The sequence below is a fragment of the Abramis brama genome, assembly GCF_963993115.1.
Source record: "Abramis brama genome assembly, chromosome: 21".
In the NCBI taxonomy this organism is placed as follows: Eukaryota; Metazoa; Chordata; class Actinopteri; order Cypriniformes; family Leuciscidae; genus Abramis; species Abramis brama.
In genome coordinates, this window is record NC_139983.1 from 16,980,470 (window position 1) to 17,003,349 (window position 22,880).

At 36.6% G+C, this 22,880-nt stretch overlaps 4 protein-coding genes across 8 annotated transcripts; 1 reads left to right on the forward strand and 3 right to left on the reverse strand.

Annotated features, from left to right (window-relative positions):
- Window positions 1-1,673: 1,673 nt before the first annotated feature.
- LOC311072195 (methylated-DNA--protein-cysteine methyltransferase-like) lies at window positions 1,674-4,091 on the reverse strand. 2 transcript variants are annotated; one of them, XM_084097011.1, is made up of 5 exons: window positions 3,999-4,091; window positions 3,593-3,729; window positions 2,749-2,885; window positions 2,182-2,321; window positions 1,674-2,106 (listed from the first exon to the last, which is right to left on the reverse strand). In XM_084097011.1, the coding sequence occupies exons 2-5, from the start codon at window positions 3,721-3,723 to the stop codon at window positions 1,960-1,962; spliced, it is 555 nt and encodes a 184-aa protein (XP_083953137.1). In that variant the 5' UTR covers window positions 3,724-3,729; window positions 3,999-4,091; the 3' UTR covers window positions 1,674-1,959. The 2 variants fall into 2 exon arrangements, with proteins under 2 accessions (XP_083953137.1, XP_083953138.1); XM_084097012.1 differs by having other exon boundaries at window positions 4,003-4,079.
- A 463-nt stretch (window positions 4,092-4,554) lies between these two features.
- Window positions 4,555-13,135, reverse strand: LOC311071763 (transcription factor COE3-like; the record flags this gene model as incomplete). The annotated part of the gene is made up of 16 exons (XM_084096301.1): window positions 4,555-5,490; window positions 5,689-5,765; window positions 5,981-6,250; window positions 6,327-6,480; window positions 6,809-6,874; window positions 7,880-7,968; window positions 8,171-8,297; window positions 8,531-8,664; window positions 9,407-9,518; window positions 10,066-10,147; window positions 10,496-10,564; window positions 10,758-10,831; window positions 11,041-11,096; window positions 11,215-11,278; window positions 12,146-12,302; window positions 13,062-13,135. The coding sequence occupies 16 exons, from the start codon at window positions 13,133-13,135 to the stop codon at window positions 5,476-5,478; spliced, it is 1,620 nt and encodes a 539-aa protein (XP_083952427.1). The 3' UTR covers window positions 4,555-5,475.
- Window positions 13,136-14,646: 1,511 nt separating this feature from the next.
- bnip4 (BCL2 interacting protein 4) lies at window positions 14,647-16,883 on the reverse strand. Of its 4 annotated transcripts, none has more exons than XM_084097180.1 (5): window positions 16,674-16,883; window positions 15,990-16,137; window positions 15,811-15,892; window positions 15,179-15,408; window positions 14,647-15,091 (listed from the first exon to the last, which is right to left on the reverse strand). In XM_084097180.1, the coding sequence occupies exons 1-5, from the start codon at window positions 16,714-16,716 to the stop codon at window positions 15,046-15,048; spliced, it is 549 nt and encodes a 182-aa protein (XP_083953306.1). In that variant the 5' UTR covers window positions 16,717-16,883; the 3' UTR covers window positions 14,647-15,045. The 4 variants fall into 4 exon arrangements, with proteins under 4 accessions (XP_083953306.1, XP_083953305.1, XP_083953307.1 ...); XM_084097179.1 differs by having other exon boundaries at window positions 15,990-16,140; window positions 16,674-16,878; XM_084097181.1 differs by having other exon boundaries at window positions 15,811-15,916; window positions 15,990-16,140; window positions 16,674-16,873.
- Window positions 16,884-18,233: 1,350 nt separating this feature from the next.
- Window positions 18,234-22,844, forward strand: smndc1 (survival motor neuron domain containing 1). The gene is made up of 6 exons (XM_084097365.1): window positions 18,234-18,387; window positions 18,774-18,893; window positions 19,198-19,340; window positions 19,462-19,620; window positions 21,926-22,079; window positions 22,187-22,844. Exons 2-6 carry the CDS (start codon window positions 18,774-18,776, stop codon window positions 22,322-22,324), a joined length of 714 nt encoding a protein of 237 aa, XP_083953491.1. The 5' UTR covers window positions 18,234-18,387; the 3' UTR covers window positions 22,325-22,844.
- The last annotated feature ends 36 nt before the right edge of the window (window positions 22,845-22,880 follow it).

Below are 22,880 nucleotides of genomic sequence, written 5' to 3' on the forward strand. Positions count from 1 at the left end.
TTGATCACGTCTTACCCTGACAAATGACTTACAGCAGACTAATTACACGGATACTCCCCTAGATTGTTTCCCTTGTTCAAGTGTTAAATCAATGTTAAATCTAAATGTAAAATCTTATACCTTACATGGATTTAACAGTTTTAACTCATTTGTTAGTATGTGGTCTTATCCTCAGCAGATTAGCTTTCCATCTCTGCTGTCACGACATTTAAAAAAAGCATCACCCAACATTGCTTCATTTTTACACGTTTCTATAAGTTTCATGCAGTTTATATGGGCTCCGAATCCCATAAGTTTGGTCTAAAAAAAAACAGAAAAACATTTTTCTGTAATTAACCGTTTAAAAAACAAAGAAAGACGAAATGAAACAAACAAAGAAAATGTTTTGTTTTTCATTTAAACTACTGCTATTAATTTCCTCAAATTTAGTGTCCTGTTACATTATTTTATAGCATAAAGGAACAAATTCAATATAAATACAAATTACATATAAACACACGTTACCCAATCTTTTAAAAAATATTATTTCATGCATTTTCATGTTTATTGTACAAAATGACACATTACTCAGGGTTTTAACAACAAAAACAAAACAGTTCTGGTAACAAAAAAAAATACAAATATTATAGAAATGATTAGAGTATACTATAATGAATAGAAAATAAAGGAGTTTCAGACTCCTTCTCATGGAAAATGTCACAGGAAATTAATACAGCTAGCTATAGATTAAGACACACCTCTCACACAGAGTCTACAGAGTTATGATGACAGCTCCCACACTTCACTGAATGATTTGAAATTACAGGGAGGGTTTGTGTTCACTGAGCACGATCCAACTGTTTTTCTGTCAGGCACAAATTGCTGTTCTGTAAGGTGGCATGATGCTGTATGTGAAGACTTAGTGAGAGATCAGCACAGCCTGAGGCGGTGGATGCAGCTCATGTCACATATGATCAAACACAGTATAATGCTGTAGCACACTACTGACTGTGGATATCTCACCAGGGACGCCCTTCTTTCATCCTCCCATTAAAGAGATCACAACTGTGTGTTTGACATCCAGAGGAACTAAGAACTCTTTTGAAATACGTGACTATTTGACCCTCGGCCATATGCAGTATGCATTTGAAAAGTTGCGGAATGAAATTAAATGCTTTATGTAAAAAAATAAAAACACTCAGATGTTGGTAGGGGAAATCTTTGATAATTGTGCTTGAGAAAATTAATGATTTTTCATTATGACACATTATGGAGGAACAAAAAATAAAACTCGCCACTGATAATAAAAAAATACTAACGTCTGGTACACATTTGCTGGTATATTTATCAGTTTGACAAAATCACACAATATTCAAATAAACAGTTATTTTGAGCTCTAACAATATTTCACAATATTACTGTATTTTTTGATCAAATAAATGCAGTTTTGGTGACCATAAGAGACTTTTTTCAAAAACATTAAAAAATATTAATTTAATATTTCACGCTTTTGACCAGTAGTGTAGATAATTGATCCACCATTAATAAACATCTAATTTGCTTTATAGAGCTGTTTATTTGCTTAAACATTTTTTATAAAACTCTAGTTAGCATAACTTATATAAGCATAATTTGCTGCAAAAAATATCACATATGAATTTCAGGAATAAAAGATTACAAAATATGCAACAATAAAAAAAGAAATGACAATTTATTTAAAATAATTTTCTGTAATCCTTTGGATTAAACATCTTGTTTATAAAATCACATTTAACAATGTCAATGTAACACTGACAACCATAACACCACCTGCTCTCAAAAACACAATTCCAAACAGATTCCTCTGTTAACAAAGAGTTTGTTCTCTCAATTGGAATATAATTTCTCCAAACAATCAAAAATCTGTCATAATGTTTTTCAAACTCAGACTTAATAAAAAAAAAAAAAGCAGCATGAAGATTTTGGGGTCCATCCGATGGATTATTCACTCTTTGAAGCATTGAGCTCCAATGCTTTTTTCTCATGAGTGAGCAACCAAACTTTAATATCATCCCCCTTTCCTCCCATGTATGATCCACTGTCCCCTGAACTGCGCAGCACCCGGTGGCACGGCACTATCAGTGGAATCTGAGAGAACAACAGAGTTTGTGCATCAGATGAGATAAATCAATCTGTCATGATGATCATTCCAACAAAACTCACAGGGTTTTTCTTCATGGCTGAGCCCACGGCTCGCACAGCATTTGGATTCCCAATCATTTCAGCAAGCTGCTTGTACGAGACCGTTTTCCCAAGCCCCACTTCCTTCAACAGAGTCCACAGCACATGCGCTTTAAAAGAATCTTATAAAGAGAGGCAGGGAGAAAAGTGTCAGTGGCAGTGTTTCTCACAAGCATCGTGAGCCAAGTTGATAATAGAGACGATGGTTCTACGATCTACTTAGGCTTAAGGTGTTTTTGAGAAACGCAGCCCTGGTTATTACTTTAAGGTCTGGTTTCACAGACAGGGCTTAGATTAAGCCAGGATTAGACCTTCAATTAGGACATTTAAGTAGCTTTTATAAACGTGCTTTATAAAAAAAACATTACTGGTGTGCATCTTGAGAAAAAAACATGGCACTGACTTTTTTAAGATATGTCAGTGCAAGTTGCTTTCAGTTAAAACAGATCAAACATGCAATTTAGTCTGGGACTAGGCTTAAGCCTTGTCTGTGAAACCAGGTATAAATGAGTCAGAGGTGAAGTGTGGTAATGTGTGTATGTGACTAACCGCTCTGCATTTGTGGATGGTGTATGGAAGGCAGAGGAAGAGTGCTGATGGACTCGGGTTTCATGAAGTAGCACTGAAGCCAGTCAACACAGCACTGTAACTCAGGGCTCATTTCTGACTGGCCAACGGGGTGTACACTACAACAGGATACACTTAAAGTCAGCATGAAACGGAAGTTGCTTCCCTATAGTGACGTATATCATCGAGAATTAATTAGGTCATTGGATCGTTGTGGTTTGCTATTGCTTTGATCTCATGCAAGTGACAGGTTGTCCCGTGCTCACGCCAGTAAACATGTCATAAGAGAAGAGATGTTATTGGCAAAAAGTGTGGGGTGAAAGTTATTTTGCGAGGGCACATGAATTTAAAAATAATAATAATGATGTGCACGGATAAATCATTTATATTAAATACTGCAAAATTCCATAAAAAAAATAAGAATTGTAAATTTTAACTTCACTTAAGCTTTCAGTGTTTATGTGAACATCTTTAACAATTAAAACCAAGGAATTTAATTCACAAACGACATCCCCTAGGTTATTATTATAATACCAGTTGTATAATACCATCAATTAACAGAACCTGTGGCATGCAATTAATTGACTCATACATTTATTTTTCAGTTTGTAAAAAAACTGCTCTAATGGAACTTAAGAAGTCAATATGGCAAGGCATTCAGGAGGGTTTAAAACAGAAATGTACAGTAACATCATCTTATAAATTGCTTAACTTGATTCAGAGTTTCGAATAGCTTCATTGCTCCCATAACTGCACTTTAAGTGTGGTTTACATGTTGTTATTGGGTGCTGCTGGCTCAATTTGTGTGCATGTTTGTGAGAGTTACCTCTCCTCCTTATCTGTTCCCAGTTTGATATTAATGGTGTGGACTCCCTTCTCACAGCCGCTCAGCAGGATCTCCCCCACTGGCGAGCAGAGAATCACATCACGCAGCACACAATGACCGCTGTCAGTCATCGCAAACTGCACACAGCAAGCAATCTGTTGTCAAAACGCCGTCAAACACATGCAATAATATACTAAAGTCATGTGTAACGCATACAGCCATGACAAGTGCAACCAGCTGTCACACACAGTCTATGGTCACACATCATAATCCCCCACGTGCACACAAAATATCAAAAGTTAGTTTTTTGCGCACAGGTAAAATGTCACAGTTAAATATCACCGACAGTTAATGCAAGATGACATTCTTTTATTGCAGTTGTGAGCAGTAAAATAATATATATTACCTACACAATTACAACGACGACAGTTTTTTTTAATATCTTTGGAACATGACCGAAAAAAATCACTTCCTGCTTAGAAAATGTACTAAACAAAACAGGAGAACTGACCAATCACAGCACAGCATGTTTGTGCTCAGTTCTGTGATTGGACAATATTGCTCTCAGCCAGCCTCACTGATGCAGTCCGCCCATGAGTCCGCCGAAAGGGGGCCAGTAGCGGTATGATACTGTATTTAATATCCATAATTGACATATTTTGGTCTAGCAAGTCTTAATAACAGAAAAAAGCCAATAATCTTGAATCATATATCAACTCTTATTAGTTAAATTAAAGGGGATTTCAATAGACATTGTATACTTCTCATTTTGCACATAATTTCAATTTGCACAAATGTGTCTTGTGTGTGTACACAGGTTTTGAACATCGACAACAGTGGATAGTTGTGGTCATGACACAGTTAGCACACAATTGTGTTCTTTGGTATTTATGAGTGTGCAGCCTCCTCTCTAATGCACAGGGAGGACACACTCAGATTTATGAGAGACAAACTCCATATTCAGCATTTGATTTTATTTCTGATGCCGCCTCCTCATAGTAAAACTTGATGGTTGATGGAGGGCTTATCTGAGAATTCAGTGAAGTATCTTACAGAAAACAAGCGGAGCTGCCTCCCATGACATGAGCAATTCTCAACAAATATGAGAATTTAATGAGACATGAAGAATAGACTTGTCAAGATAGGGGCCATGTGGAAGCTGGGCTTCAATGAATCTTCATTAGAAAATAACTATTTTCATTGTTAACAGTTAGTCAAATATGAATCTATGTCCAGTTTTTACCATTTTCTTTCCCTTAAATATACGTTTTTTGAAGACAAATGTTCTTGTAAGAGTGTAAGAAAATGTCTTATATATTGGTATATACAGAGTGATGGGATAAGATTTCCTCATACAATACTGTTCAAAGGTTTGTGGTCACACTAGACAAAAGATTTACAAAATGTGACAGGAAAACATCACTTGTTCCACAAAAATATTAAGCAGCACAATAATTTTCAACACTGATAAAAATAAATGCTTTGAGCACCAAATCAGCATATTAGAATGATTACTGAAGGATCATGTGACACTGAAGACTGGAGTGATGATGCTGAAAATCACAGGAATAAAACAGCCTTGCCATCACAGGAATAAATTATGAAAACATTATTATATCAAATAAATATATATCAAGTAAATATTGAATGTCTTGGCCACACATAATACAAACACACTAATAATAGACAGGTGCATATTGTTTAGACACAGAACAAAAAAAATGCTTCATCACCAACCAACACAATTTAGCATATAGTTTCTTATTTTTGTATTGCTTGCACTGAGAAAACATTCAAAATGCAAAATAGATGTTGTTGTTCCCCCACCACAAAGAGATTCCTTCACTTCTGAGTTTGTCCATGAGAGAGAGCGACTGGTGTCACTAGTCCATGCAAGGCTGTAAAAGACAAACAGAGAATAGACATGAGCCTGTCAAATGTTCACACTCCACAAATTTATATGTGTATGCTCTTCACACTTCGTACTCCCTAAGGCTGTGTGTGTGTGTGTGTGTGTATACACTTTATGCAGTAAATAAAAGGGACAATGTAGAGGTGGACGAGAGAGGAGTTGTGCATGTGTGTTGTGCTCTCACCGTGCAAATGGGAAGACTTGAACTTGCTGTTGAAGACTGCATCTTCAGAACTGGAGCAAATGCACTTTTTTGCTTCACTATAGAACCACAAGAAAGAGAAAGAAGACAAGGAAGGATTAAATAAACATGTGAAACCACCAACATATATATTTGTCTTCAGGAGTGTAAATAATTGCATTACATATGCAGTTTGACCATGATTCAGTTTAATAATGTCATGAAAAGCAGAAAAAAAGTCTAAAAAAGTCTTGAGGTTCGACAGTTGATACAGAAGAGAAAGACATGTTCTTACCGATGTAGTGTTGTGTGTCCTCTGTGGGACTATCTAAGAATGCTTGTGTGGCAGCCAAGGAGAAGTTTGGCACAGAGGAAGTTTGGCGTCCGTGTGTTTGTGTGTGCCCGGCCATGGATGGGTGTGCGTTTGAGTGTGTGTGCCTTGGCATGTTGGAGTGAAGGTGCGAATGTGCGTGTCCATTCACGCATGTGTTGATATTAGTGAAATCAGACTGTTGGGATGTGCTGCCTAAAACAAAGCCAGTGTTTGAACTCCGACTGAATCCCACTGAAAGAGACATTCATTTATTAAAACACTGTTGTGGGGCATATGTACCATACGCACATGCACGCATACTGCATACCTCGTTCTACATCCTGTGATACCTCTGTGTTCGCAGTTAACTGTCCATTAAAAGAGTTTACACCCATTATCCTGTGTGAATTTGTGTGGGATGGGTTTCGTGGGCTCCCATGGAGTGCCTCGGCTATGTCGGACGCATGCTTCAGAATCATCTCCTATTGTCAGGCACATATAGAAGCACAGAAATGACATCACTTCCCACTCTGGATTTCAGCAGCAATCAATATTGTTTACAATTATAAGTGGATCCTTCTTAATGTCACAAGAGTCACAAGTCCACATCCAGGCACTCAAAGTATTTAAAAAGCCTTTATTTGCAGGGCTACAAAAGCAGATATTAAAAAATTGTTTTTTAATATGCACCCATAGTATTTTTGACACACTCTCGGACAATATTTTTTCTTATTACTAATCGATATTGTTTATTTGGGTAGCAAGCCTGAGTAAAAAAATTTTAATGTTGATATCAAAAATGCTGTTCACCTGGTTGTTGTGAGGCATTCCGTAAAACGTCTCTATGAGATCAGCTGCTCTTTTCAGTAAGACCTCCTGTCAATCAAAAATAACATAAAATAAATACAGCTTTATGTATTTCCAAGAGTCAAATAAAACGGTGCGCACAGAATCATTTCTCCATTTGGAAATTCCAGTTGGTGATTAGACATGCTTTTCTATGACTTAAAGGAATAGTTCACCCAAAAATTAAAATTCTGATTCTGTCATCATTTACTCACCCTCAAGTTGTTCCAAACCTGTATGAATTTCTTTGTTCTGCTGAACACAAAGGAAGATATTTAAATAAATCTTTGAAACAGATCTCGGACCTCATTGACAACCATAGTATTTTTTTAAACCTACTAGTCAATGGGGCCCATCAACTGTTTGGTAACCAACATCCACATCTTCCTTTGTGTTCAGCAGAAGAAAAAAATTTTTTTGAACAGGTTTGGAACAACTTGAGGGTGAGTTAATGATGATAGAATATTCATTTTAGGGAAACTATCCCTTTCAATTTTAATTAAACACTTAAAGCAGAACCTAGAACAGTTAAAGTTACACTATGCAAAATTTGTACCTTAATATAACAGCTTCGAAATCATTTCGATGGTAAACGAACTCGTAGTATGGCGAATCATCCCGATAGCAAAGCAGGGAGGGGGGCGCCGCTGGCAAAACCAGCAATGCAAGTTTGAGAGGTGGTGCTCCGACAAATCTTGCGAGAATCACGACTTTACGGCACAACGTCACATACATCAACAACATATGAAGCAGCCTCTATGGAAGACACTAGCGCGCATTTCAGACGTGAATCATTGCAGAGTCGACGAAGAAAACAAAGAAAGCGCGGTCGGAAGAGTGCAGAGACGGCTCTGCATGAGTGATATTTACGACAGTAACGTTAAATACAAATACTCCACAGCGACTCTAGGGGTCACTGTTTGAGAAAAAAAATGGAAACTGCATAGTGTGCCTTTAAAACAGAAAACACAGAATTCGTGAAGAAAAAAAATGTAAATTGAGAAATGGGAAGTCCACTTAGTATTTCTGGCTCACTTTTGGAAGTCTTTCCACATCACCAGGATGATGAGAAATGACCTTCTGCAGCCGCTGGAACCCGCAGTCAATGGTTGGCTCATTTAAAGCTTAAACAGAGAAACAAATTTCTCAGTTAAACTCTAATGCATCTGCCAGCAACATAACAAATGAGAATCTCTAAAAGTCCAAAAAGGCATTATGTAACATAATACGCTTTCACATATTCTTAAAAAATATTGTATAAATTCGGTTACAGTAAATTGCAACTTTTTTTCTTTTTTTTTATTCTCGCAAACTCATAATTCTCACCAGTGTAAACAAAACGACCTGGAGGTCCCCTGCACAACCGTTTGGATCTGTAGGACAGCGTAACTTCCACAACACCAGGGATGTGACGAGGTGGAGTCTGCACACGAATCGCATGTGGTGTGATGACCTGTCACAAAACAGAAAAAGTCATCAGGAAGTATAGAAATTCTGATTAACTTCACCATTAAATTCATCGGGAAAAATTTATTTCACACCTTGCAAAATTCACAAAGATTTGTGGAAGATCTGTGGTGGCGGATGGATGGATTAGATTTGACCAAGGAAAAAAAAACTGGAATGATGATGAATGTATTTATAGTAATTATTTGATTGGCAACAGAGCTTGAGACTGTTACACACCTCACTCCAGACCAGCACTGTTCCGAAAACCACCTGTAGACCATCGAAGAACTGATCTCCAATAATAATCACTGAGGCTCCACCTGAAGTCCAACCTTCACTCGGACTGATGGCCTTGATGCAGGGGATCTCTGCTACATTCACACACACATATATTAGCTCAATACACTCAGTAACAGTATTGCACTTTACAGATACAGAATGATTACAGTCTTTTTTTTTTAATGTAAAGGTGTATAAAAACAGACATTTTAATGTTTTTTTCAGACACATCATAAATGCAATCCAATAATTGGCCTTAACTATTTGAAACAATAGGCCTATATTAAACAACAAATACTTAATTGCCAAGTATTGCCATATGATTACATAGTTAGGTGTGCGTTTGATTCAGAACCGATTCATTAGAGCTATTTGTCTCTAATTCGGACTACATTCGATTCGTTGCTCTATATGTTTTTGATTCACTAAAAGGAACTGACTCATCAGAGTCATTCATTATAGAATCAAAATACACTGGTCGCTGTGTATGTATCTGAACTGCTTCATAAGAGTCATTCTTTCGGGAATCAGACTACACTTGTCATATATGTGTCACGCTGTTGATTCAATAACGGTGTAGAGGTGCCGCTGAATAAATGTTGCTATAATTAGAGCATTTTGGTACAATATAGTATGGAAGGCAAGTGCAGGAACTGTTAACAAAATAAAAATAAAATAGTTATTGGTTCTTAACTGTACTGATTAACTGTATTTCCACTTTCACTCTCTCTCTCTCTCTCTCTCTCTCTCAATGATCCAGCACCAACACTGTTCTTTTGGTGTAATTTTGTTAAATGATACAAAAAGTTGCAGATATGTTTGTAATTACTGTACCTTCACTTAACTCAAATCGTCTTCTGCCATGCTTAGAATTGTTATGGACAAATATGTTATCAGAAATGGCTAGAATGTGGCCCTTAACAGAGACTGTGGTAGAGACCAGCACCTGCAATGCACAGTACATTTTAGTGTAGTGCAGGAAATGTAGCACACAAAAGAATATTTTGATGTTGGACAAGGATGGTTAAATACATTTCCGAATAAATTAAATTAATGCAAGCTACATTTATCATTTTTACCATTGTGGTTTTAATCTAAAGTGTGATCCAGGACTATAAGGGACAGTCTTTTTTTATTTTTTAACATGCAAATTCAATTTATTGGTTACACTTTACAATAAGGTTTCATTTGTTAACAGCAACATTAGTTAATGTGAACTTACAATGAACAATACTTTTAATACTTTTAAGATGAAAACAATACTTTTCATCTTAGTTAATCTCAACAATTACTAATACATTTTTAAGTATGTTAACATAAGTTAATGCACTGAACTAACATTTTTATTGGCTAACAGTAACAAAGGTTAATAAATGCAGTAAAATATATTGCACATTGTTAGTTCATGTTAGTATTATTGTAAAGTGTTACCAATCTATTATCAGACACATAAAGGACATCAGTAATATGATTATTGAACTTTTTGTGTGTACCTGGAAACGACGTGTGTCTCGTGGGTTCCCAGCGTTCTTCAGGCAATTTTGATTACATTTGAGAAAAAATTTCAGGAAGAACCTAAGTATAAAATAAAAAGAAAAGGGCATAATTTGGATGGCAAGACTAACACCTTTCCTCTGCAAACATGTGAAGGTACCATATGTGTGGATCAGGGAATGGAGAAAAAGAATCACTGAGAGAATGATGTAAGAAGATGAAAAGTTTAGAAACTGAGAATTGGAGAGATGAAAGAGTAAAAAGTGTATGTCTGATTTTATCCGCAATGCTGATAAATCCAATTTTTTTAAATGAATAGCTCATTAAACAATACACTTTTTCTCTCCCTCATTTTTCTCTTACACACATTACAGTATATACATTTCATTACTCAATTAAAATGTTATACAATGTAACTGATTGTCCTACCTGTCAATAATGACGGGGTCTGAAGGCGTTTCATTCCTGTTTCCACAACTTTTCTTATCACAACATCGGCTGTAATATTCACATATAAAGACACACACAATTACCACTGCATCACCTTTTTAAAAAGTAACCTGCATATTGCAATTAAAGCAAACAAACACTAAATTTGAAAGAATATTTTATGAGTATACGTGTTTGTTTGCAGCATGCATGGGATTTTGTCTATTAGTGTGTAATAGTGCAGTTTGACAACAAAAGTTACCTGCACATTGTCTCATGAGTTAGAAGAACACGGCGCATTTCAGGGTTTTTATCTTGACCTTCAAACATAATTGCCTGACATAGTAGAGGTAATGTAGGCAAATGGCAGGTTAATGTTATGCATAATAAAATATATAAAACGTATCATGATAACATCTATGAGTATTTCAAATATCATCTTAGCACGTTTTTTTAAACATTTAATCTTGACTGAAGCGAACTTTCAATGGTAAGATGCATACCACATTCTTGCAAATAATATGAAAGTGCCGAAATTGTTTTACCTGTTTGGTCACAGAGTCTATCAAACGGATGTACAGATCTTGCTCTGTTCTGACACCTAAATGACAGGAAAATGAACAGCACAACATTAGTACAAAACGACATACAAATGACAGTTCAAAGTAAGTGTATTTCTATAGTAATAGTAGACTATTTGTAATGCAGGCATTGCTCACCATTGTTGTACAGTAACTGGAGTTTGTAATGGATTCCATTGTTTGTTTTTTCACTTACTGGCTCCTAAATCAAACAGAAAAAAACAAATATGCTTTGTCTTACATGGCATCATAACTTCTAATCTAATCAAACCCAATAAACCCAATGTTTCATATATTCCACATTTCTCCTCAGGGACCTTGTAACATCCTACAAGGGTAAAAAAAAGGATGACATCTAGTCGAGAAGACTAGTAATAATATTCACGTTACTCAGTTATTGGTTGTGTCTGAAATCGCCCCATACCCTCATATCAATATCAAATGTATTTCTAGAACACAGTTCCAGTAGTGGGATTGAATGTGAGATTGAATAAATGCACTCAAAAACGTCCACAATGGTTTCGGACACCTAAATGGCTGTTCCCTCAAATAGTGTCCTATTTAAAGTTTTTTGGCTTTTAGTATGAATATGTTAGCCTTACTGTTATCTATAAGCTAGTGTACACCAAAACAATGACAAAATTCGCATTTAGAAGACCAAACCCAGTGTTGAAAATGAAAATCAGGTTGATGTCAGAATCCAACGTCAGATTGACGTTAATCTCCAACGTTGGACAGACGTTGTATTATATATCTGACGTCAACCCGACTTTTATTTCCAACCAAAATCCAACGTCTCTCCGTTGGGTTCTTAGACGTCAACCTGATTTGCAACCAAAATGCAACCCCTGCAACCAAAATCTTCCCCTGACTGACGTTACTACTTTCTACTCTAGGACCTTGACAGAAATGTAGTGGTGAAAAAAAGTACAATATTTGTCTTTCAAATGTAGTGAAGTTAAAGTAAAAAGTTTCCAGAAAAAATAATCCTCAAGTAAAGTACAGATACTCAAAAAGTGTACAGTACTCAAGTAAATGTACTTTGTTACTGTCCACCTCTGCTCCTCACCTTCTCCTTTTCAACAAAGTCCACAAATGCAGTGTGCTCAGTCTCCACAGACTGACCTTGACTGTCATATAAAGCCAACACGAAGTGAAAGAAGTTTGACTTGCGCAGGTTGGCGGGCGGCTGTTTCTCGAAGTGCGCCCGGGCAAGACCAACACCTCTGTTGGAAAAAGAGCAACTAGTTATTTGCAGTTTAAAATAAAGTACTTGAGTGCTGCTGCCATTAAAGCAAACGATGTATAGCAAATTAGGTATACTTTATATACCTAGGTGTCTTTAACTACTATGTACTTATCAAAAAAAAAATGTTAGGTACATTGTGCTTATTGTGTTGTTCATGTTGTGTTGAAAAACACTTTTACTGCTAATGAGGATACGGGTAAGGTTAGGGACAAGTTTAGTTTATGGGTAGGTTTAAGGGTGGGTTAAGTGGTAAAGCAAGGGTCAACAATGTAATTATAGATGTCATTAATTAATTACTGCTATAAATGACTTGCAGATATTTTTTAAATATTAAATTAACTTTTTTATATATTTTTAGTAATTCCTGCATGTAATTGCATTTGTAATTAATTGCAGTAATTACATGCATACCATGTAATTTACTCATCCCAAACCTGTCCCTAACCTTAAGTGTAGCTATCCCACCTCATTAGCAGCAAAAGAACATGAACACAGTAAGTATATTATACCTAACATTTCTTTTTTTTACTTGAGTACATAGTAGTTAAAGACACCTAATACAAAGTGGGACCAAATTTTTATAGAATGAAATAAATAAGTAGCTTAATTCAAATCTTTCCATAATTATGCTTACGAATGCTGTACGCTAGCTTTATCCATCTTACACATAAAAAAATGACATTAAAGTTGACTGGATTAAGAAATGGACAGAAGATAATGGGATGCACCTGCTTACCTCTGAGCAGAAAGGTTACCCTCTGCCAGCCCGAGGAGAGCTGAGCCCAGAGCAGACCTGACCTCTTGCTTCATCACTCCCAGTTCACAGGGATGCAAGAGAACAGCTGACAACAAAGTTCCTTCTCCCTCAGGACTGCCGTCTGTAGACAACCCAAACCGCTAGGTCAGGTGTAATAATGTGTTGTAATGGGCGTGGCTGTGACGCACAGAGACGTAAAACAGTCACGCTGTAAAGCACTTTGGAAGTTGGAAACCGTGCAGCGCGCGCTGCTGCATCCCTATCAATGACGTGGAATGAGTTCTTTCATTCTTCACCTGCTACTGATGATCATGGAGGATTTTTTATTATTATTATATGCCATTTAAAAAAAATGTATATGCCATTAAAAAATCATCCATGTAGGCTATAGCCTACTATATATCACTATATACAACTGTAATTTATTGTTTGCTAAATATAGGCTAATTAAACCATCCATAACTCAGCCTATATTCAAAATGTAATTTTCAATTATTAATACAAATATAGGATATAAAATGAATAAATAATACAAATACACTGTCGAACATCATGAGTTTAATAATAGTTTGATGCTGAAGAGTGACTAATTTTGTATGTGCGAAATTTTTTTATTTAATTTTTTTCTTTTTTTTAAATGATAACACATAAGAAAGGCATTAATGAAACCTCATGCTATTCATAATGTCAAATCATCAAGTCCTCAATTTCATATGCTCTTTTTTTCTCCCTCCAAAACAAAAAGGCCTTTGGTTAAATAAAAATAAATAGGCCTAAGTGAAAAGGAAGACATAAAAAGAAAACAGCAAGAGATGAGTGGAAATAGAAACTGTTCTACATAATATTCCCAAAATAATTTAAATCAAAATAATTTAATCAAGAGTACTGTCACACAATTACTTATTCTATAGGCCATGTCATTGATCATTAAAATAGTTCTGATGGTTTCTCATTAAGCAGTTTCTTCTTTGGTTACGTTTAATTATATATTTCAGATTGAATTGTTATGCTGAATATGTACTGTTATCCATTTTTTGGAGTACTTCAGTTACAAAGATACTTCAGTAACAAAACCTGATGTTGCCAATAATCATATAATTGTCAGTCACTGATTGGTTTTTTGAATTAATTACGTTAATTTGGTACATTTTAGAGAAAGCTAGTTCCAAACTAGAATCAGACTGAAAGCCGCAGAAAAAAACAGGATCATACCGCCACCTGCTGTCCCAGAAATGCCAGTACAAAATATAAGACGATTCTAGAGGAGTTAGGCAGCAAGTGAAACACTGTTGTTAATGTTCTGTAAAAAACATAATTTTTTCCTGCTGTACCTGAAAATGTTTGCTTATACCACCAATGAGTAAAACATAAAAGCTCACTGAATATCGATAATAACTGAAGTATTTTTATTTACCTGGTAGGATGGATGCAAATTTGAAGATGATTATAATTTTTGCAGTACAGTTTATTATTTTTCTATCGCATATCACATTCAAATATATGTCAGAATATGCATTTATATGGCTCTGAATGTTCTCTCAAACATACATTTGCATTTTAAAAAAAAGAATGATTCGGAATGCTGTAAAAAAGCAGGTCAGCTGAAGGACTACAATGTGACCTGATCAGTAAAACAATATTCATGCTGATGCATTTAACAAATATTTTTAATTTCAAGCAAAAAGCTGAAATCTATTAGGCATATTTCCTGATATCCATACACAACTGGATTCATCTTTATTAATTCTGTGCCAAAATCCCCGCAGGAGAACCAAAGAAAAAACAATGCTGAGAGTTTCTGTCTCTCATCTTATTTTCACAGTGTCCTCTTACATAGTCCTGCATTTCTCCTGGAGGAAAACATAAGTGTTCCAGCAAAAGGCTGTCGGGATCTTTCTAGAGACTATCCCAGAGTGACACTGACACACAACATTCTGACACACACGCATTCATCTGCTATGACTCAGATAACAGAGCATTGAGTGGAGAGGCGCCGTCCAATACAGATCCTGCAGAGAGAGATTAAAAATAGTCAAACAATGAACAAAAGAGCAGCAAGCAAAAAGTCAGACTTTGTAAATTCATAAGTGTCTTACCCCAACCCAAGCATGAGGATGTGTGTCAAAACTAGAGAGGGTAACAGTAACTTCAGCAAGTTTGTGTTCATTTCTTTGTCGTTTTTGTCTGAGTTTCTGCTGCACAATCTGTTCCGCTTTGGCCGTTTAATAATCAGTGCTGGTGGTGGTACATTCTCTGGCCGGCTGGACCAGTCACAGATCCTTGCGACAGTCTCAACTTCCTGTTTGCTCTCTGGTACAACTTCCCCCTGGAAGTGAAAGAGCAGGTGAAAGATCTTTGACAATTTCACTACCACTTATGTCTAGTCTAGTCATGTAAGCTCTGCAAATCTGTAATGCAGTCAAAACATTGCATGTTTATAGTGGTGCTATAAGAATCAGCATACATATGTCGGTTAAATTAGATCTCCATATGCCCATATTGCAGCGAGGTCTGGTTGTGAGAAAAACCTGCATGTATATATCATATTGGAATCTTATAAAAAAATAGAGGTTGCTCCAAGAATTCATGATTTTACATGTATGGCCGGGCATGATAAGTAATTAATGCAAAATTTGTCCCACTACAACCCACTGTTCCTGACTACATTTAAAAAAAAATCTTATTAAATGCAAGCTTATGCAATAAAGTTAAAAAAATAAATAATTACCTGTGCATTGGCGTGTGTCGAAGGAGGCTGTGTGTTGAAGGAGGCTGCACTGATGAGTGGAGGTGTCTGGACATGTTGAGGACTAGGAGCAAATACATAACAGCCACTGTGGTTAGAATAATCATACAAGTTCTTGTCTTGCCTGTAAACACAGATCTCTTGAAGTGGTTTGTACACACCTGCTGCAGTGAGAGCTTGTCCGTGAACTACTGCTGGATTCCCGCTGTGCTTCCAGAAGCATTTTCTCCAGGTCTGTGATATCAGACAGGGATGGTGTGTCCTCACTGTGTTCACTACATGAATCAAAGTGGAGCTCCACCCATGAGTCTGCTGGAGAAAAGTACATCAAAGTATTTAGAAATGATTACTGAAAGCAGTTTCTTCTTTTTAGAAGTGCTGAATGTTTGCTTTGGTCTTTCTCATACATTTTACAAAAAACACTCATGCTTTACTACACTTGATGTAACAGAAACTGAACCAAAAAGGGTTCAAACTCCAAATATGTAACCATGAACATTTTTGGATGTTAGTAAATGAATACCAACATAATCAGTACAAAATTGGGTCATTGTAAATGCCTCTTGTCCGTTATCAAATATTTGTACTAACAAAAATAGAACAGATGTTTGTTTTAGCAAGCAAGTCGTTGCTGACTTGGCAGTATGACCGGATTTGAACAGAAATCATTGTTTGCCATCTCTGCATTGTAACTTACAGATTTATAAAAGAAAACCATGATGAACATTGGTATTACACCCAGGAATGTGAATAAATAATTTACTGTTACTATTAATAATCTTATTGTTTTCATTAGCTGTCGATGTTACGTTGTTTAATCGAACGAGCCAAATTGTACAACTTACCGTGCAGACTTTCCTCCTGAGTTATAAGTTTTTGCGTTGACATTGCTGTTCCTTGTAATTTTGCTTCTAAATGTCTGTGTCCTAAATTTTGTTTGTTTGTCTGTGGACCAAAATATAAAGGTTGCTCGCCCTTAGAAACATACGGGAAAACACTGACGAAAGCGCTCTTGGAAAACACTGACGAAATCTTTTGTTTACAGACAGACACCGCGCTCTGATTGGTCAGACGTTAGACCAATCATCTCAACCTACGTGAGTCGAGCGATTGAACTTTGGCGCGAACACGCTACACCAAAGTGTTGATTGTTATTACAATACAAGAAAATATACTGATTTCTGTTTATTGTTAAATAAAGGTTTTCTTTTTGGTAACTGATGTACTGATGCACACAAGACTAGTCAAATTAACAGTAAAAAAATGAAAAGCAGTAACCAGAGAAAATGTATATTGTAACTTTGATTAGTTCAGTTTTTAGACTGTTGTAAGGTTGTAATAATAAGTTGACCAATTTGAGTCAGCACTCATTAATTCTGGAGTTGGAGTTAACTTGTACCTCTGTTGAGTAGTCGTTAAACCAAACCAATTACACATCGATGTAATTAGTAGTTGTACATTTGCACATATTTTGTAGTGCATGCATATGTTTGTTTTTGTAAAGTCAGTGCGATATCTAATGTAACCTAGGTGCCTTGCGCCTGGGTCTCGAGCCTTTATCTGCAAACATACATTCACAATCACAGGCAGCAACTTTGACTTTGACTTGCCTTTGTTGGACATTAAATAAAATGTGGTAGGCTACTATATGGTCAAATTACGAACTGACAGTTTTATTAAAGTAGCCTGCTTATTATGCAGAAAGTTGCAAAACGACAAATAATGTTAGTTATATTTCAGGGCGAACATACGTAAGCACAGCAGCATAGGTTTTCTTAATTATCCATACATAAAATAATAATAATAAGAAAAAATAATAATCATTTAAAATGTAAGCATCGAATAGGACACATCAGGCTTTCGCTCAGTCATCCTTATAAGGATATGTTTAAATTCTTAATAGTTTTATAAAAGCTCTAGTTTTCAACTTTTCATTGTAGTGGAAAAGCATAGGCCTATAATGGAATCATCAGAGATGATTGAGCGAAAGCCTGATGTGTCCTATTCGATGCTTACATTTTAAATGATTATAAGACATATTATTAGGAAATATAGAGTGATATTTACCTAAATTGTATGTAAGTAGACTGCTTTGCTGTTATAAAGATCTAATTAATTTACATTACAAACTATCAGAATTTCATAATAGGTTTTAAAAACTTTCCTCCTAGAGTCACTCTTATTAGTGAAAATAAGTAGTTCCGCACTCTAGTAGATTGCGGAATTACTTATTTTCACTAGCCTATAAAAGCCTTAAGTATAAAATACGATTCAAAATCAAACTTTATTTCAAAAACGAAAAAAGTCTGTTTCAGTAGTGTTCATTTTATTTCATTTTACTTACCTTTCCTCTCTCTGCCACAGGATGGCGCGACAACAGTTTTATCACGCGAGACTGTGGCGTCACATCCGGTAAAAGGTCGAAAAAACGATACCACGAAGAGAAACAAACGTAGAAGGAACGGCCGTCTTTTTCACGAAAATACCATCGTACATGGGACACTTAACACATTAATTAAACGCTTTTTCATATAATTGTTATATTGGGAATATTTAAAGGTAAGACGCATGGTAAAGGATGATTCGAGTATACTGTGTATAACATATAAACATGTCTTCTGCCGAGCGTGCGGCCTTGCGCTCTATTTATGACTCTCCACATCGCTTTTGTATTGTTTAACGTTAACTGAATCAAAACAAGGCTTCGTGAGACGCGGTTTGAATGCATGCTAATACGGTATTAAACAAAGTAAGCATTTAAATTTAAAACGTTAAAATTGGGGAGTAACGTTAATTAAAAAAAAATGTCGGATTTAGGTCGGATTCAGATAACAAATGTTTGGGATTCCTGTTCTAGAGAACATAAATTTGATGTTTATATATGTAAGGCAAGGGTGGGTGTGTTTTCACTCTTTTATTGAAAGGTATGCTATGTTATTTTTCAGATGTCTGAAGAGTTGGTAAAGCAGTTGAGCAACTATAAAGCTCAGCTGCAGCAGGTGGAGGCGGCGCTCTCTACAGATCCAGATAATGAAGATCTGCGTAAACTGCAGAAGGATCTCCAGGTTTGGGGCACAATTATCTTCTGCTTTTTTTTTGTAGTAGGGCAATTCCACGCAAAACTGTCACATCCATAACGCCAACACAATGCCATTGTATTTAGTTGGCGTTATGGATGTGACATTTTTGCGCGGAATTGCCCAGTATGTGTTTACATTGATGAGACCAGAGTCTATCAGCGGTCTGTCATGTTTTTCAGGGGTCTAGTTTTTGTCACTGAGGTTGACGCTTGATAGCCTCTGACAAGAAAAAGTGCCTTTCTATGCAAGTATGTTCATCAAAACATTGCTGTTATGTGTCACTATATAGGAGGTGATTGAGTTGACAAAAGACCTGTTGACATCACAGCCTGTGGAAGGTACGACTAGTACCAAAAGCTCAGAGACAGTCGCTCCCACTCACAGCTGGAGGGTCGGAGACCATTGCATGGCCACCTGGAGCCAGGACGGACAGTGAGTATCACACACCAACACAGTACTGGGAGGTATATAGGGATTGTGTTCGGCTACATTTGGAAGAGGGATTCGTGTAAATATCCGTACTCACCTGCTTACAGTGGTGTGTGATTGGCAGGTTGTATGAGGCGGAAATTGAAGAGATTGACAGCGAGAATGGCACGGCAGCCATCACCTTCGCTGGCTACGGCAACGCAGAGGTGTTGCCACTTCATGTGCTCAAAGAAGTGGAGGAGGGCAGGAGCAGGGAAGAGAAGGACGGAAAGCCCAAATCCAAGTAAGTAGACATGAATATAACTTTTAAATCTGTTTTAATATAGGGCCTGGTCACGTCAGTTGTTTTTACTTTTCTGATTTGTTAATTTGTCTAATCTAATGTGTTAACACGTTTTTCATTTACACTTGGCCTCGTAAATATGTCTCCACAAAACGAATATAAATCCGATCTTCAATTCCCGCTCTATATGCAAGTTTAACGGAGGTCACGTCAACAAATGCAACATGTATGAGCTGCATTTTATTTATCATCAGCTAATTTCAAGATCAGGCCGCAATAGGAGAGAGAGCGGCATCAGCACTGGTAAGATCATTTAGTCTCACTTTTAATGAAGATGATTGTGTGTTGAGCGTCTGCGACTTACTTTTATATATGGCTATAACATGTCATATAGCCTATAACGCTCTCTCACGTTTATTTATTTTTTATCATTTTGGGAGGAGTAAACTTTGTGTTTTCAATAACCAGGTGCATTTAAACTTGTCCAGTTTAGTTTGGAATGCGTCTCAAACCACCTCTTGAAGTGGTTTGAGTGATTGGATTTAAATCCGTCTCAAAAGCGTTTCGGAGGGCATTTACACCTGGTCTTTTCAGAGACAATGCATGAAGTGACCAGGTCTAAGGCCTAAAAAAAAATTTTGTTTGGTTCCGGTTTCCGACCGACCCTGTCAATTTATGTGCGACCCAAATTTATTTTATGAGCTTGGGGAAAAAATAATACAAATTAAATAAATACACAAATAAAAAACTTTGAGGCGAACTATAATTTACGTTTTTGTACAGCACCGTTTTTGTATAGCACTCTTGCGATGCAAGACAGAGTCCTGCACGGGTCCAATTTTGTAAATCCGCACCCGCCCGTACCCGCAGTGCTTAAAACCGCATCCGAGCCGTTATCCGACAGTAGCACTAATTAAAATCCGCACCCGACCCGACCCGCTTAAAACAGAACCGACACCCGACCCGCACCCGAAATAAAATCAGTTTAGCCAATCACATTATAGACACACTTACAAAAATGTTTATTGCCAGGTCATACAGAAGTTATAACGACAATTAACACAAGGACACCTTCAGCCGAAGCTGTCAAAAGGCCAGTACATGAAGAACATGGCTAACGTTACCACAAAACTGAGTAGCCTTAACATTTTACCAATCGAACAGACGCGGCTACAACACTATATCTGCCACGCAATTTCGTCTAGCTACATTTGACATTTTTGGGTTCAAACATGCCCTGCACACCACACATACTTAACAGTGTTAAATTAGAAAAATACCATTCGAAAGAACTGCTTTGTTGCTACCACAGTTATCAGCGTGCTTCCTCAGCGATGAAGTTCCACATTTGCGGCTATCCAACACGAAAATAAGCCGTTCACAATATTTTCTTCAGATAACTCCAAATTTCTCCCACACACTGGACTTGATTTTTTATGCAAATTATCGACAACTTTACAATCTCCACTAGCTATTCTTTTCTTCAACTCCTCAGCATCCATCTCGACGACTGCAAGCAGATCGCGCGCGCGGTTATGATGAATTTTTAAAAGTGAAAGTAGCTTAGGTAACGTTATAGATCATGGGAGGGCGTGGCGTGTGGGCACAAATAAACTGTGGATTTTAAATTATTTTATCAACTTGAAATACAGGCATATTTTTGTAGATGTGTTCCTAAAAATATGCATATATTTTTACGTTTGCATGTGATTGTTTTAAACCCGTGTTTAGACCCGTGTTTCCCCCGTTTGTATTGAGGTTAATACTATTAAAGGTATTAGATGAAACATTGCTTGAGATGTCTGGTTTTTTGGAGTAGAAAAAAGTACACACATTTAAAATCAGTGTGTGTGTGTGTAACATGCTGGGACACACAAGGTGTAATAGGTACATGTACATGTAATATAGGTAGGCTATGTTGTGAAAAAATAGAGTATCCATCGCTACTGTAAAGTAAAATTAAAAATATTATAATAATTTCCTACCTATCTCTTGCTGCCACTGAAAAAAAAAAAAAGGAAAAAAAAATTCCCTACCGACCCATGACCTCAACTGACAACCAACCAGAACCAAACTTTTATTTTAAGGCCTAAACAGGCCCATAGTGTCTTACACTATGGCCCATAGTGTACATACATATATACATACATACATGTATATGTATGTGTGTGTGTGTATTAAAAAGTGTACATGTATACTTTTTATATACAACTTTTTATCAGTGGCACAGACATTATACACTACAACAGTTTAGATTGATTTTTTTTTTTTTTACAAATCTTTCCTTTTGTGTGTTTTCTCTTAGAAAAGAGCTGCTGGCAGAACAGAGGGAATATAAGAAGAAAAAGGCCCAGAAGAAGGTGCTGCGCATGAAGGAGCTGGAGCAAGAGAGAGAAGTTCAGAAGTCCAAATGGCAGCAGTTTAACAATAAAGCCTATTCAAAAAATAAGAAAGGACAGGTGTGTATATAAGAATAAAGCCTGATTAACTTTGCAATGTTCTCTTAAATGCTGGGTTTTTTTTAAACCCTGTTATATTGTTCATGTTGTATGATCTTCCTCTGCAGGTGAAGAGGAGTATATTTGCATCTCCAGAGAGTGTGAATGGAAAGGTTGGCGTTGGCACGTGTGGTATCGCAGATAAACCCATGACCCAGTACAATGATACTTCAAAGTATAATGTCAGGCATCTAATGCCCCAGTGATCTCCCTTGTGTCTGTGACCATCTGTAATCATCCACCATAAAAAATGAAACAAACTGAAACCCACTTAGAAGTCATAAACAAATCGGATTGGATATGATATGAATATAGTAACACATTTCCCCCTTGTTTTATTTGCAGTAATAGTGGGTATTTAGTATGTGGATGTTGGAGCTGTTCTGTACTGAACCGAGTCTCTGGATGTTCATCAGTCCTCAGTGAAGGACAGCTCCCGTTTAGTTTTACTGGTTCTCCTCATGCTCTCAGGTCCAGTCTCTGCACGAGCTGCTGAGGATGGAAACTGCTCTATAGTTTTTATGATGTGTTGAACAAATGTATATGGAAAGCTCTGGCCGCCCTCATACACATTTGACTGGTGTTGTTGAACAGATTAACAGATTGTTTTGCTGTCTTCACCTCTGTGTCTAATAATCATTCTGCTGCAGTCCATTTGTTGTTACATTTGCTTTTCAGTTTTGTATATTTACATATTTGAGAGGAATAAACATTGATTTCTTGACATTCTTAAAAGAATTTGTGGTTTATTTTAATTTGACT

What these genes read in the sequence shown, in the direction of transcription:
- LOC311072195 (XM_084097011.1), bottom strand. Translation starts at nt 3,723, where the DNA reads ATGACTGACAGCGGTCATTGTGTGCTGCGTGATGTGATTCTCTGCTCG. An exon ending in CCATCCACAAATGCAGAGCG is followed by an intron (nt 2,322 to 2,748) that starts GTTAGTCACATA and finishes TCTCTTTATAAG; the next exon opens with ATTCTTTTAAAGCGCATGTG. An exon ending in CAGCCATGAAGAAAAACCCT is followed by an intron (nt 2,107 to 2,181) that starts GTGAGTTTTGTT and finishes TTGTTCTCTCAG; the next exon opens with ATTCCACTGATAGTGCCGTG.
- bnip4 (XM_084097181.1), bottom strand. Translation starts at nt 16,716, where the DNA reads ATGTCAACGCAAAAACTTATAACTCAGGAGGAAAGTCTGCACG. An exon ending in TCAGGAGGAAAGTCTGCACG is followed by an intron (nt 16,141 to 16,673) that starts GTAAGTTGTACA and finishes ACTTTTCTCCAG; the next exon opens with CAGACTCATGGGTGGAGCTC. An exon ending in ATCCTCATGCTTGGGTTGGG is followed by an intron (nt 15,092 to 15,178) that starts GTAAGACACTTA and finishes CTCTCTCTGCAG; the next exon opens with GATCTGTATTGGACGGCGCC.
- smndc1 (XM_084097365.1), top strand. Translation starts at nt 18,774, where the DNA reads ATGTCTGAAGAGTTGGTAAAGCAGTTGAGCAACTATAAAGCTCAGCTG. An exon ending in AACTGCAGAAGGATCTCCAG is followed by an intron (nt 18,894 to 19,197) that starts GTTTGGGGCACA and finishes GTCACTATATAG; the next exon opens with GAGGTGATTGAGTTGACAAA. An exon ending in ACCTGGAGCCAGGACGGACA is followed by an intron (nt 19,341 to 19,461) that starts GTGAGTATCACA and finishes TGTGATTGGCAG; the next exon opens with GTTGTATGAGGCGGAAATTG.